A 15,680-nucleotide genomic window follows, 5' to 3' on the forward strand; every position below is an offset into this window, starting at 1 on the left:
CTTTTAGCATGGACAGGACCTAGCCATATCCAGGGCTGTAGCAGTAAAGTTCTATCTACCCCCACAAGAGGTGATAATTTGGTCCTCAGGATGGCAGAGGACCGTACTTTCATACTGTAGAGCTGAGAGAGTTTTAATGGCAATCTTACGTATGAGTTGGGATGCAGCAAAGTAGTTCTTTAAGAAACTGATCTATTCTCTGCCTCTCAATGTTATTGCACTGAAATAGGAATGACATATTTAAGTTATCAGTGTCTCAGCAGATAACATTTCTTGGACCTTAATTACCAGATGGAAGGCTTAATGGTCAAAGGTGCAGTTGAATCAATCAATAATAGAGCTTTACATTTATATACCACCTTCAGTTTGAGAATTTTGAAGTGCTTTACATATAATAATTACTTAAGCCTTCCAAAGCTCACACAAGGTAGGTGAGTAGTAATATCCCTGTGTTTTAGATGGCTAAATTGAAGTACATGGAGGTCAAATGAATTGCTCCAAGCCAAAAGAGTAAGTCCATGGCATAGCTGGGCATAGAATCCAGAAATCTTGACTCCTAATTTTTTAGGTGTGTGACTGACTGTGCTTGACAGCTTTATTTCCCCTGGAAATACCCAAGGGATAGGTTGTTATTGCTTTTACAAGATTAAAAAATAGATGCATTGATTTTTTTTTAGTTAATTATAAAGTTTAACCGGTATCTACAGGGGCTTTCTAGAGAATTATAGAGGAATGATAGGCCTACTATACTTACGGTTTAGACTAGCTTTCTTTTTAAAGCTGTACTCTTCCAAGTGCTCTAAACCCAGCATGATTACTCAGATAATGCTCTGCATCTTAGCCAATCAGCTAGAGATGTCACTCAGCATTCCATTCCGTTTATAATACATACTCAATTCATATGAGGTAATTGTCTGACATAAACCATCAATAGATTCTTTAAGACACAGATAAAACTATTAACTTTGAGAATTGAGACCCATTGTTTACTCCCATACTGCCTGGAACTACAGATAAATACATATATTATTTTGAAACAAAGCCTATTATACAAAAAGGTGTGTACATTAATAAGCCAAAATCTAAACAAACAAGATTCATTTTCTTTACTTCCTCTCTTAGGGTATGTCTAGACTACAGGGTTTTGTCGACAGAAGTTTTGTCGACAGATACTGTCAACAAAAAGCGTCTAGACTACATCCAGTTCTGTCGACAAAGCAAGCCGCTTTGTCAACATAACAGTGTGGACGCAAAGGACAGTGTAGATGCAATAATGCCTTCTATTGACAGAACTCTGTCAATAAAAGGCGTTATTCCTCGTAGAATGAGGTTTACATATGTCGACAAAACTGCTGAGTTTTGTTGACGTTATGTCGACATAACTCAAAGGCAGTGTGGACGCAGATATAGTTTTGTTGACAAAAGTCCACTTTTGTCGACAAAACCCTGTAGTCTAGACACACCCTTAAGGTGTGACTGTGCCCATTATATATATAAAATGCACTGGACTGGACTTGATGACCTCTCGATGTCCCTTCCAGTTCTAGTGTTCTATGATTCTATATATAGTTCCATAATTTACCCAATTCTGTCCCTGTGAAAATTGCTAGGTGACCAAGTGACAACCAGACATCAAAAGACATATACTGTCTAGCATGTTAGTAGGAAGATTTTTATATTCACATTTGAATTTCTGGAAAAAAATGACGGTGGAAGCTCCAAGGATGTCATTTAATTTCTTCCATTTAATGTAAGTACATCTTTCTGTTGCTGAAAAAAGATCTTTAGGAATTTATTTTCATGAATTATTTGTATTACAAGAGCAGCCAGAGCACCAATCAACATTGGGATCATAAATGTGGTAGGCCCCATTGTACAAACAACAGTGCTGGCCCTGGAGTGCTTACCAACAACATTACAAAGATGCAGAAATTACTTTAAGGTCAATGCCTGAGCAGCAAGGCAGGGGAGGGGAGTCACACAGCACACTGATGTGTCCATAATCAAGGAATGGATACTTCACTTTGGGTTCAGTCTGGAACAGAGAAAAGCATTGTACCTTCTGGTAAGCTAAATTTCCCATAATGGATTCATAACAGCACCAAGGTTGACACACCCTTGAAGTTCTTTCACATTTTATTCAAAATGATTTTTGTATTCTTTTGGTAAAATCATGGTCCCACTGAAGTCAATGGTAAATCTCCTAGGGTATGTCTACACTTCATTCCTCTTTCGAGAGAGGAATGCAAATGCAGCTGAGCGAAATTGCAAATGAAGCGCGGCTTTGAATTTCCCACACTTCATTTGCATAATGGCATCTGGGCGCTTTTTTGAAATACCCTATTTAGAAAAGTGATAGAAATGTAGCCGTGTTAGTCTGGGGTAGCTGAAGCAAAATGCAGGACAATGTAGCACTTTAAAGACTAACAAGATGGTTTATTAGATGATGAGCTTTCGTGGGCCAGAGAAGTGGGTCTGGCCCACGAAAGCTCATCATCTAATAAACCATCTTGTTAGTCTTTAAAGTGCTACATTGTCCTGCATTTTGCTTCACCTATTTAGAAAGAAAAACTCAGTCTAAATGGGGTTATTTTTTTAAAAAACCCTTCTTTCGAAATAACCCTTACTCCTTAAAAAATTAGGTTTAAGGGTTATTTCGAAAGAAGGTTTTTTTTAAAATAACCCATCTAGACTGCATTTGGAATGCAGTGTAGACATACCCCCACTGCCATCAATAGAACCATTATTTCACCCTGCTTTTTCTAGCCCTCTCCCTTTCATTGCAGCTCATGCAAACAATGAAAAGAAGCAACAGAGAGAAAGGAAAAGACACTGGTTTGTGTGTTTTAAGCCATTCCCCCCAGACCTCAAAGCAACTTATTTACCAATGATTTGAATGGAGAAATTCTCCTTCTATACAGAATTCAACCAGCCCAGATCTCTAACCTGGAATTATACCACTTAAGTGTTCTTTTTTTCTTTAAAGAAGGCTGAAAAATGTGTGGTCTCCACCATCGTGCACTGAAATTTGCCTCCCAGAAATGCACTAAAATGATGTGCAAACACTGTGCAAGATGGTTACCGCCTTTCTTTTTATATATGAATGAGCATTTAATGATGATGTGACTTCAATAAACTGTCTGCTTACAGGATTTAGGTGGACTTCACCTACAGAAATGATATTTCAAATTGGATCAGCTAGCTGCATTAGAGCTTTTCAAAAGATCCTTCCTAGCAAGAAATCTTTGAGTAAAAGAAGCTCCTTTTGGTGGAGGGGTGATACTTGCACTCTAATCAAGACTGCTTTCCTTTAAGATGGATCATGGAAGTGCATGGGGGTTTACCTTCTCACGAGGCCAATAGGATCATTGCAGAGTGATATTCAAGATAAGACAGAATTAAATCTAGATGCATGGATCTCATGTCAAATTTTTTGGCCCTTGAATAAATGTCCCTTCTAGGATATGTCTATACTGGCGGTTTCTTATGCAAGAACATCTTGTGCAAGGGTTCTTGTGCAAGAAGTCTTGTGCAAGAAAACGTCCACACTGCCATGTGCGAGCTGTGCTTTTGTGCAAGAGCTCCCATGGCAGTGTGGACACTCTGTTGTGCAAGAAAGCCCTGATGGCAATTTTAGCCATAGGGCTTTCTTGAGCAAGAAATCCTGCCGAGCGTCCACACTGCCCTCTTGTGCAAGAACTCCTGCGCAAGAGGGCTTACACCTGATAAAAAAGAGCATAGCTCTTGCGCAAGGAACCCTCTCTTACCATGCCATACTGTAAATTTCTTTGCGCAAGAGCGGGTGGGCAGTGTGGATGCTCTGCAGATTCTTGCGCAAGAATGGCCGTACTTGTGCAAGAAGCCGCGAGTGTAGACATAGCCCTACTGTTTAACACACTAATAGCTGAAAACCTGTCAGAAAATAACCCACTTTCAAGAAAGTTCCCTTTTGCTGCTAGGAGATCCTCTATGAGTCTCTGTAGCCATCTAGTGGCTGGTTCATATAGAGGTGCACATCCCTGAATGACTAGCAGCCTGATCCAAAGACTACTGAATTCATTGGGAAGACTCTCCATTGACTTTAATGCTCTTTGGGTCAGGGCCTTTAGTCTTTAGTTCTACCTGTTCGTTCATTTAGCATGAGAGGTCCTAGGTTTAAATTTTGACATCAGCTCAAACAGCATCAGCTACGGATACCAATCTGTGCAGCCGAATCAGTCTTCCTTTTATTAATACAAATAGCAGAGGGGGATGGCAGGTTGCCTGGGAAAAAACAGGAATTTGTATTCAGACCTGACCCCTCTTCTGTCAGATAGGAACTATTTAATAGTCACTGTTTCAAAGGGTGGGTGCACTCAATATGAATTAAATGGCAACTTCATCCCTGGCCCTCAAAGAACTGAAAATCTGGCTCATACCCACAACTTGCATCTGCAGGAAATTTCAACCTATCAAGTGGAGATTCATCCCCTTGGATTTCTGTCATATTTGCTATATAACCAGACACCAGACAAACACATACTTTGTGTCTTAAACATAAGGGGGCTGAGTCCCTCAGTGGAAATGCATCTGTAATGCAGTGGTGAATCAGGACCCGGATCTGGTTTTCTTTGTAGAAGAGAGATCTAATGTGCTGTAAAAGCGCAGCCCTGCATTTTAGCTGTTGCATTGCCTCAGTGTGAGCTCTGGGAAATATTATGCCTAAGGCTGTGTCCAGACTCAGGGGTTTTTTCGAAAAAAGTAGCCTTTTTTCGAAAAAACATCACCTGCATCTAGACTGCAGCCGCGTTCTTTCGAAATTAAATCGAAAGAATGCAGCTTTTCTTTCGATGGCGGTAAACCTCATTTCACGAGGAAGAACGCCTTTTTTTGAAAGCGCTCTTTCGAAAAAAGGCGTTCTTGAATGCCAACAGGGCTTTTTAGAAAGAGAGCATCCAGACTCACTCGCTGCTTTTTTTCGAAAAAGCGGCTTGCTTTTTCGAAAGTACTGCTTGCAGTCTAGACGCTCTCTTTCAAAAGAGGCTTGCAGTCTAGACATAGCCTAAGAGATAATACAATGTGTGCTAGAGCTCCAAGGTGCCAATCAGTTACATGGACCTTTGTCCCACCTTAAAAAGACTGCGGTGTATGTTTTCCTGGGGAAAGGTAGAGGGCTGAGTTCATGACTGCCTCTTTTGAAGAGCCATATGCCAGCAGTGGCACTAAATGTGAATGCAAAGGTTGCCATCCTTCCCAGCCACATGCAAGGGAATGGGGAAGAGAAAGACCATGCACAAGGGCTTGGCTTAATTCTTCCCCAAATTCTTGCCTGGATGTCATCAGAGAAAAATTCTAATCAATACTTAAGACTTGCCTTATGACTATTAATCATAATTAGTATCCATAATCCAATAGCATTCACAATATGCTAGCTGTTGTGTACACACACAGAGAGAGAAACCCAAACCGTTTATAACCTATCTAAATTAATTAGTCTTCCACTTTATGTCCCAGGGATAAGGCAATCAACAGCAAGTCTTGAACAATTTATATGATTGTGGGAAAAGATATTTCTGCAATGATGGCAGCTTTACACTTGCGTCTGTCTCCACTAATAATTTCCACCGTGACAGCATCCCAGGCATTTGCTGAGGAATTGTCTGTTCCATTTTATGAGGTCCTCCAAGAGACACCAGGAATAATAAAAGTCTCAGATCTAATGATCTAGTCATGGCTACCTGGCCTCTGAGCAGCTAACACAACTGTGCAAGCCATTGATGCCGCTCATTGCCTGGTCTTCAGTCCCTCAGTATTCATGGTGTTTCAGGCAAGCACTAAGAGTGAGCCAACAGCTGTTGATTCCCATCAGTGCAATGCTTTCTCTGAAAATTGTCCCGGTTTTCCCTCCTCTTGCACAGGTTGAAAGGAGCCACTGTGGCAGCACTTCCTGTCTTGACCGTCTTGGGTCTCTTCTTGAACCACAGGCCCTGGCCGTCTCTCATATTCCCCTGTGCTATTTAGTCCTTCGTTTTCTGCAGAGTAGTCTGGATTCATATCAGCATATTTTTCTTTGTATTGTTGGGCGTTGCCTGCAAAAGTCTCACAGCGGTTCAGGTTTTCCTCTTGCACTGGACTCCCCACATTCTCATCAGCTGTTCCAGTAACTGTTGTCCCCTCTTGGGAGTTTTGACTGACATAGACAACAATTATATCTCCCTTAAAATTCATTACTTGTCCACTTGATATAAATGTAGAGTTACTGTTTCCAGTCACATTTCCTAGGGAAAGGGAGGGAGAAAAAGCATATGTGTGTGATTAATATTTTCTGTCAGAATTTTGTCTAATGAGATGAATATTTAGCTGAGTGAATCTGATTCCTATTATTTTCCCTCCCAACACCGAACCTGTCATCTAAGACCATTTAGCTGGGATGATAGGAACATTTCTTCCTTTAAAACTCACCTGGAGGAAAAAGATATCTACACTCGCCCTACAGCTAGCTGCAGCAAACCCATCAGGATCCTGAATTTGCTCTCGAATACACATACTCAGATTAAGCTGGGAAATGCTACACACATAATCTATGATTAAAATGCTCACTGTCTGAATATATATCCCTGTGTTAGATATTTATAGCTTACTGGTCACCATAGTGATTTTTCAAATGATTGAACTTATTATACAGTAAGATTATGCAGTAAGTTTAAATAAATAAAATTTGAAAGACTTAAAAGGTTATTGCTAAGCCATACAGCCATGGATAACATTAGACCAGCTAGAATCCAATAATGTACAGTGTACTGATGGGGCAATCCTAAGAGCAGATGAGATTATACTCTATGACCCAGATCCTGCGATGTGCTCAGTGATTTGAATGGGGCTTTGCATGGGAACAGGGATCCATCCATGTTGATCACATTGTGGGATCAAGGCTATATCACAGAATCCTACTACAATGTTAACAGAAGCCTCTTTTAAAAGGTTTGGTCATGAGAGATGCATGGCAGTCATAAAAGCCCTTTCCTGCTGGCATCGAAGAGAATGGGGCATTTTGCCATTATAAGAGCAGGATAAAGCCTTGAACTTTGAAATTCATACAATAATTCTAAGAAATGCTGAGGAGAATTAACTTTCCTCAACCTCGAATAAATACAAAAATAAAAACAGTTTTGGATGAGCATTATTAGTATGCACTCTCTCTAAGATGTACTCTTCCTACTACAGAATACTTAAATCAGGCTATGTCTATACCGCAAGCTTCTTTTGGAAGAAGCTTTTCCAGAAGAGATCTTCCAGAAAAACTTTTTTTGAAAGATAGTGTTTACACAGCAAAAGCTTAATGAAAAAGCAATGTGCTTTTTCAAAAGATAGCGTCCACATTCATTGGACGCTATCTTGCATTTAAGTTCTGATTGCTGTGGATGGAGTGGCCACCAGGGAAGCTGTGCTTTTTCCTGGAGGCCTCTTCTTTTGAAAAAAATCCCTCTTCGCTGTCCACACATGCCTTTTTCCGAAAGAGCTTTTTACTGCTGTTGGAAAAACCCCTGCATTCTTTCGACTTTCTGTTGAAAGAACGCAATTGCAGTGTGGACATATGTGTCCTTTTTCCAGAAAAATGGCTGTTTTTCCAGAAAAACTCTGCAGTGTAGACATACCCTCAGTTATTATGGACAGTGCCTAGAGATTCATCATAGGTTTTTTTGGACTCTTTCATACTTTAAAAATCAGCTATAACACCTGTCACTGCAATTATTCGTTAATGTTAAAGAGAAAACCATTAACAATCACTCTTTATGAAACATGGCCCAGCCCAAAGCAATCTGGTACTCCCAATAAACAGTGATGTTTGCATGCCAGGACTGTATTCCAATAAATTACATTGAATCCATACATGAGCACATCTATAACAGTTTGGTGGCACTTGGATGTCTTTTCAAAAGGCTCACTTTAGCAATATTATTTACTTTAACTAAAACCCACTACACTATTTCTGTATTTTCTTTCTAACTATCATTGATTAGCACCATGTGTGACTAAAAGGTATCTCCTGTATGCACTACCTTATTTCCTGCCTGGGTTGTATCTTTGGGGAAGTCTTAATCTAGTTGTCACAATCCCCAGCCATCAACATGATTCTGATGTCACAAATGCTGGTTTGTGGACAGAGTAATAACCCTTACCGTGAACATTACTGCTGTTTATTGGGAGAACAGCAATTTTAGAAAAACAACATGAATGTTATACACAAGTCAGTTAATGAGTAATTGACATTTAACTGCTTGTTAAATGTGCCACTTTGATAGAAGAGGTTAATACTAAAATCCTCTCTCTCAAGAGAGTGGCAATGAAAGCGCTGCACTTTGCTCTGCCGAATGTACAGAAAACTTGGACCTATAGGCACACTACGTAGGGATAAGTAGATATATCGCTTCCACCAGCATTCAATCCTTTGGTGTCTCTACCGAGGCTTCCAGTTGCTGCCAATCAGGATGACAGGGATTGGTTTTGTTTCTTTTTACATTTGCCTACTGAGAACTGGAAGGTGGCCACAAACTCAGTTTACACAAACCAGGTTTCACATGGTAAAGGGAGATGAGGGGGAACAGGGATGTGAGGCAGGGCAGGAGGAGGATGCAGGAGGTGCTGTTGGTGGGGATCAGGGGAGACTTATGGGGCAGATAGGAGCACGGGTGCAATGGAGGGAAACTCTGAGGGGGGTCACAGGGAGGGAAAGGGGGAATGCGGGGAGGGGAGGCAGTGGAGAGACTGTGGGAGGAAGAGCATCCAGGCTGGGGAAGAGAGGGACACAGGGCAAGGGTTGTACAGAAGGAGTTGGAGGAGATACAATGACACCACCCTCATCCCACAGGGCAGGATGGGGAGAGCACCACTTGTGGGCACCAGCTACTATGCCCCTGACAAAATTTCAGTTACTAAAAAGGGTACCCCAGGGGGGAATTCTTTCTGTGAATTTTTTTTAGTATTGTAGATATCTGCCATTACGACATGTATTGTGCGCATACAGATGTGATGTAAAATAACATGACGCCTCTTAAAATTAAATACCATAATGAATATGCAAATAAAATACTACCAGTCTGCCAAAAGTTTGTGAATGGGTTTGCTGGTCCACATTATACAAAAGATTGGGAACCACTGTACTACAGTTTTAAATTCCTCTAAAATTTGGAACCATATGAATTGGCGTCTGAAGGCTCAGACCCACATAACTCAACACTTTTGTTTGAAGATTTATGTTTACCTGCCAAAAGTCTTTCATAACTGGACATTTCACCATTTTTTCTTTAATTTTTCAATATCGATGAGTAAAAAAGAAAAATATTTCCGTGTAATTTGTGTGGCAGTTCCCCACTCTCCCTTTTCAAGCCAGTTCTCGTTTATAATGGTGACATGTCACAAAATCACTAACAGGAGTAGCACTAGGGTGTGTTTTGGGGGGTCTATCCACCTGAAAATTTGCCTTAGCCCGCTACCCATACTACTTCTCCCAGCGCAAAGTTAAAATGTTATGAAAAGTAAGGGTGTCAGGTATGGCATTAGCACTCTTACTTCTTCGCTGCTGCTGGTAGCAGCCCTGCCTTCAGAGAGGGGCAGCCAGAGAGCGCTGGCTGTTGGTTGACCACCCAGCTCTAAAGGCACCACTACTGCCAGCAATCATGCAGATGTAAGCATGGCAATGCCATGCCAAACCACCCTTCCTTCTGCAGTTCTGCGCTGTTGCTGGTGGTGGCACATGAGAGCTGGGCACACATCCAGCAGCTGCTGCTCACCAACCACCCAGCTCTGAATGCTGCTGATGTCCTAGTTTGGCCTGAGGGAAAAAGGCAGTCTGAGGAAAATGCAGTGCAGCTCCCCATATAATGACCCCTCCCCCCATGACTGCGGAGCAATGGCTGCGGTAAATGGGGACCTGGGGAGCTTTCTGCAGCCAGGGGAGATTCATGGAAGTGGGTCTGACCCAGTCTCAGGAGTGGGCCTTGCAGGTAAAGAGGAAGCCTTGTCCCACCCCAGCCCATTTAGGACTAGCATCTGAAGCTCAACACATGGTAGGACCCTCCAGCTGGAAAGCCCCCAGCCATGTTCCTCCTAGCTCCTGGTGGAAAAAGGGGCCTCGGACCGACTGTGTATATATGTGGGGGTATCGGTGATGGAGCCCCCCAACCAAGATGCCCCCTCAATATCGCCTCCTAGGCCACCCCTAAAGCTAGCTCTGACAATGCCACCAATTCTTTTGCTGCAAATAACAGCAATGGACAGATTGGGTTGTGATTTGGCTGGAATGGAAATACAGGCTTGATTGGCTAAGGAAAAAAGATGTACTTAATATTGATCGGTTGGTGTTTATTTTGCTTTAATACCGATGTGTGCATGGTTGTTTTGTTTACTTTGCATGTGCAACGGGCTAATTTCTAAATATAATATAATATATTCTCCAATTTAAAGTAATTAGCTATTAATATTATTTAACCAGTAATTTTTTCCAGAAGTTTGCATGCATTCTTACTGTTATTATTAGCCTATTTATTTATTAACTTCAGTTTTTTTCCCTATTGGTTTCCTGTGAGCTGCCAGAGATGTGGTTTGAAACACACTGGTTGGTATATATTTTTATTCTCCTTTTGAGAATAGATAAAACCCACGTTTAGGAACGTTTTGTTAAAACATAAATGTTTGTGCCCACACGTAGCATGGGGCAGCCCCACAATTTTCGGTTCACTCCACCTCAGTCCTCCCTACCAGGAAGATGCTGGCGCTTCTCCTGCTTACTAACCTACATGGTTCCAATAGTATGTCAGTCCATACTGAGAACAAGTTAAAAAATGTGTATTGTGTGTCTTTTTCTGTCCTAGCAATTCACAGAGGACTAATGCTCCTTATAGTCCTACAACATGACTCGGAACGGAACCATTTACTAAGCCCTATTTCAGGGCACATGCACTCACAGATATTCCCCTCAGAACACTGATATTCCAGAAGCAGAAAAATAACACATGAACTATGCATCTGAAGTGTGTTGATTAATTAAAATTATTACTTTAGAATTGGCTCTCCCTGTGAAAGGCCCAAACAGCAGTCATATGTAGTTTATGGTAAGGAAACAACACTGTATGCCTACTCAGGTTTCACCAGGTGGCACTATTGTATGTGAAGGCACTCAGTGGTGCCTATGCAATTAAAACTACCCAGAGAGAAATATACAGCAGACCACGTGAGATACACTTCCAACCATGTATCCGTCCAAACCCCCAATAACTAATCTTCCGTGCCCCTCTGCTCCCTAATCTCTCTCTCTCTCTCTGGCTATGTCTATACTGCAGCCTTCTTCCACAAAAGCTTATGCAAATGAAGCGTGGAACAGACTATCACCATGCTTCATTTGCATAATTAATTAGCAGCCGTTTTAGCACAAGAGCCTTTTGCGCAAAATGGTGCTGTGTAGATGGCTTTTTGCATAAAACCCCCCTCTTGCGTAAGAGCCGTTCTTCCTCACTTTTTCAAGAAGAACAGGTCTTGCGCAAAAGGGGGTTTTGCGCAAAAAGGTACCATCTATACAGCTCCTTTTTGCGCAAAAGCCTCTTGCGCAAAAACGCCAGCTAATTAATTATGCGGATGAAGCACGGCAATATTTTACGCTGTGCTTCATTTGCATAAGCTTTTGCGGAAGAAGGCCGCAGAATAGCTATAGCCTCTCTCTCTCTCTCTCTCTCTCTCTCTCTCCATTCTACTGTAGGACGGAGTAAGAGAGGAGTTACATTCTGCCAGTGTCAAACAGGACCTGATCTCTAGACCTACCTTTAATGTCCCTCCTTTTAGCCCCAAAGTTACCTCTGTTCTAAACAAATAATGTATAACAGAATGAATCATATACACCAAAGGAATGAATCCAGCAATAGCTTAAGTCAACCATGTGGATAACAATTTTCAGTGGCCTCTGACACATTATATCCCACATTTGGGCGTTGGCAGGTCGATATGAAAGCGTCCAGCATACTGTTCCAAGATACAGTATAATATGCATTTATAGCAGGATGACTGCCTATTATTAATACTTGTGTAACTATAGTACCCAGAGGCTTTAATCAGTTTCAAGGTCCCATTCTGTTAGATGACTTAAAAGCATGTATAGAGGCAGGATTGCTGCCCTGAATAGATTGCAGTCTAAAAGTACATGAAATGTGGGAAAACACACACACAAATATATATATGCTGTTTCTGTATACATTTTCCCCTTTACAACAGTTGTAAGTGGACCAACTATATACCTGTTTCTACAACCGTCATAAAATAGATGATTTCTTACAGTCATCATAGAAGATATGGTTAGTGTGACCAGATGCCCTGTTAAGGATAGTCCTGATATTTGGCCTTTTGTCTAATATAGGTGCCTATTCCCCCCTCTCACTAGCACCAATTTTTCTTACTTACTATCTAGTTACCCTAGCTGAGGGTATTGAGGAGACATTTGAGGGAGGAGAGCGTAGTGGCTGTTAAGTAATCAGTTCAGAAAGGGGGTGCTACTCTGAGATAGACATTAGTCCCTATATCATTCTATTCCTTTTATTTTATTTCTTTTCTCCTGTTTGTCAGGAATTTAGTTTGAAGTTTAAAGGGCACATTCTCTATGGAAAAGGCAGCCCATTTAAATTTAAAAATATACTAAATAACTCTGTTCCAGAATTATTAAGAAGATAGAAGTTTTGGGGCAGAACAACAGTGTGTTACCAAATTATTTTAAAACTAATTCTAATATGTTAAAATTAATAAAAACAAAAAGTTATAGAAACAAAAAATGGCCTTCTCTTTATTTGTCAGTCATAATGGTGTTTAACTGCAAACTTCATGCTTCTGATTGGTGTTTAACTAAGAACTTCATGATCGGAGATGAAAATGCAATGAATTCACTTTGTTCCACCATCAAAATATTTAGACGACAGCATAAACTGTCTAGCCTCTGCAGTAGGAGCCAAGATGCTGGAGGTTTCTTTGCTGGGTGGAGAATAACCACTGGCACCAGCATGAAACCTCACTGGGTCTAGACCATTTCCAGAATCCAACAGAAAACAAATGTACTGGCTCTTTTATCCTGGTCATTCAAAGTAGCTGCAAGGCAAATAAATGAAGGGGAAAAAAAAGCTTCATTTTATTCATTGCTCCTTCCCCCAAACCATACCCTCCACTGTGATTCAAAGTAAAATAATACTGGGAAAGTATGAAGGATATATGAAAAGATGTACAGTGAGCCTGCAGAAGGAGTTGCTTACCCGATGCTTGTGGGATGTCTGAAGTGCTACAATTTGCCCCTGAGGTGCTTCTGGTTGTGTTCTGGTACTTTGTGTCAGTACCTTCAGAGGGAGTTTCTTCATTGCCAGGATTACTTGCTAAAGTACTCTGACCTGCAGAGGGAAAGTCCAAGCCACAGGCACATTGTGGATAAAGTCCATTTTCCAGTGAAGTTGTGGTACAGTCAACTGCTGCACCAAGGGGTTCACTCCACTTTTTAGGAAATTCCCTAGATGAAACCCCACAGCCCATACAGTTGTTCTTTGACTCTGGGTTCACAGGGAAGCGATCTGTGTCCTTTCTCTCCATATCCTTCATATGACTACAGGTGCAAGGGCAAGATTTCTGTAAGTATTTGTCTGAGGATGCATGGCTGCAGTCCACTCCATATGATAGATCAGAGCTATAGCAGCCAGCTAAATCCACCATGCTTTCAGTTCCTGTGAAGCACTGACTTAAGCTGTCATTCTCTCCTACCTCCAGTGGCTCTGAAAATGGTGTCATGGGTTTACTGTCTGGCCGACTCAATAATGGTAAAAAACCATGGGCATGGGGAGCTCTATCTACATATTCATCTTCCATAGGAATCTGCTTGAAATTGTCTTTAGTATCCGAGTCTGAGGATGACCATGTTGGGATGTTTTCTCTCAGTTCATAGTGGACTGTATCTGGGCTGCCTTTCCCATAGAGAGTGTGCCCATTTGGGCAACCCATGTCTTCAGAAAAACCGTAGTCATCAAGGGTTAGCAAATATATTCCTTCAGAAGGCTGAGGACTCATAGCATTCACCATGTTTGTATTAACAGGATCTCTGGGAGATTCCTAAATGAAATCCAAAAGAAAAAAATGTTTAATCAACAGGTAATCAGAACATTATTTTTCTTTAGCAGAGTAGAAATGCTATTTAGAGAACTTAATAGTCTTGCAATATATTTGCTTATTTAGAACAGCACCACCTACATTTTTTGACCCGTAAAATGAAATTCTATTTGGATATATGACAAGGATTTCACTGAATAGGTCTGCTCCTTGGGTGTATTCAGAGTCAAATCTGCTCCCATGGGAGACAAAAATAAATTTGTAATTGGTTATTGCCCCTTTTGGCGCCTCAGAGCCAAAACAGCTAAGCAAGTGAGTTAGATTCTATTCTTTCTTTCCTCTCATTGTTATAAGATCCAATTGGCTACATCTCAGTAAGCCGTTGTAGGCAATCAGGTTTGCACAGGTGGCACTGACGGCCAAACCTTTATTAATGATGGTGATGCATGAAGAAGGAAGAATCCAGATTAGCTTACAGAACTTTGGGTGAGCTTGCTAGGTACAGAGTTAGAAAAATATTGTGAAATGAGCACATTGGACTTGAAAATTGTTGAGACAATGAGCATGGAATTCCATTTTTATAGTCACTTTTCAGAACAAAGCTACACTTTAAGGCTCAAAAGGGTTTCCTCTTAATAATGGACTATTCTTTCAAGTTTAATGCCCTGGTCTACCCTATCCTTGATCTGAAATCCTCTAAATTCTAAAGGTCAAGTACTTGTCTTTATGTGAAACTCCCCTTAAGTCAAAGTAGCAGTGACCATTTACCTCAGCAGAGGATTTGACCTTAAATATTCTCCCCCATTTTTATAAAGGAAGAGCTGATTCTTCTCTCACTTATACCATGTTTGCTCACCTTCCATTCCTCTGACATGAACGGAGTCACTCCTGATTTAGGCTGGAGAGAATGGAATGGACTCGGGCCTTATATGTTCAATGACCCTGCCCACCAATTTTCTGCATTTTTTCATTTGGCTACTTTCTATGGTAAGTGCAAAAATGGCATTTACAGGAATTTTCCTGGGATTACCTAATGATTAGAAAGCCCTAGCACATTAGAACAATTAACATCATTAACGGAGCACTTCTTAGAAAAGACAAACAAGGGCCAGAAAAAACAAAAGAGTATAATGCAAATCATTCCTTGTTCAGAAACGGAAAGGAATAGGTACTTATGTAGATAAAGAGGTCTTTATCATCTAGCTATGTAGAATGGCGGGGAAAAAATTCAAATAGTATGCCCTAGGACACACACTGAGTCACTGGGCCTAATTCTGCTGTCAGTTTATCTTGAGTGTCACTCTCACATGTGGGTATGTCTACACTTGCACCCTCTTTCGAGAGAGGGACGCACACGAAGACGTTCGAAATTGCAAATGAAGCCGGGATTTAAATATCCCGTGCTTCATTTGCATATTCACGTTACGGCGCTATTTCAAAATAACAGACGCTGTTAAGATGCGGTTATTTCGAGAGAAAACCCTTCTCTCAAAATAACCCTTATTCCTCATAAAATGAGGTTTACCAGTTATTTCGAGAGAAGGGTTTTCTCTCGAAATAACTGCGTCTTAACAGCATCT

At 41.0% G+C, this 15,680-nt stretch overlaps 1 protein-coding gene across 1 annotated transcript in view; it reads right to left on the bottom strand.

The window, feature by feature from the left end:
* Positions 1-2,524: 2,524 nt before the first annotated feature.
* Positions 2,525-15,680, bottom strand: part of TNFRSF11A (TNF receptor superfamily member 11a) — a 49,007-nt gene continuing 35,851 nt past the window's right edge. Inside the window, exons 9-10 of the mRNA XM_075921381.2 lie at positions 13,263-14,103; positions 2,525-6,257 (exon numbers count right to left, since the gene is read on the bottom strand). Of these exons, the coding sequence (XP_075777496.1) occupies positions 5,845-6,257; positions 13,263-14,103 (1,254 nt within the window). The 3' untranslated portion in view covers positions 2,525-5,844. The remainder of the gene's footprint in view (positions 6,258-13,262; positions 14,104-15,680) is intronic.

The sequence above is a fragment of the Pelodiscus sinensis genome, chromosome 2 (assembly GCF_052426305.1).
Source record: "Pelodiscus sinensis isolate ZL-2025 chromosome 2, ASM5242630v1, whole genome shotgun sequence".
NCBI lineage: Eukaryota > Metazoa > Chordata > Testudines > Trionychidae > Pelodiscus > Pelodiscus sinensis.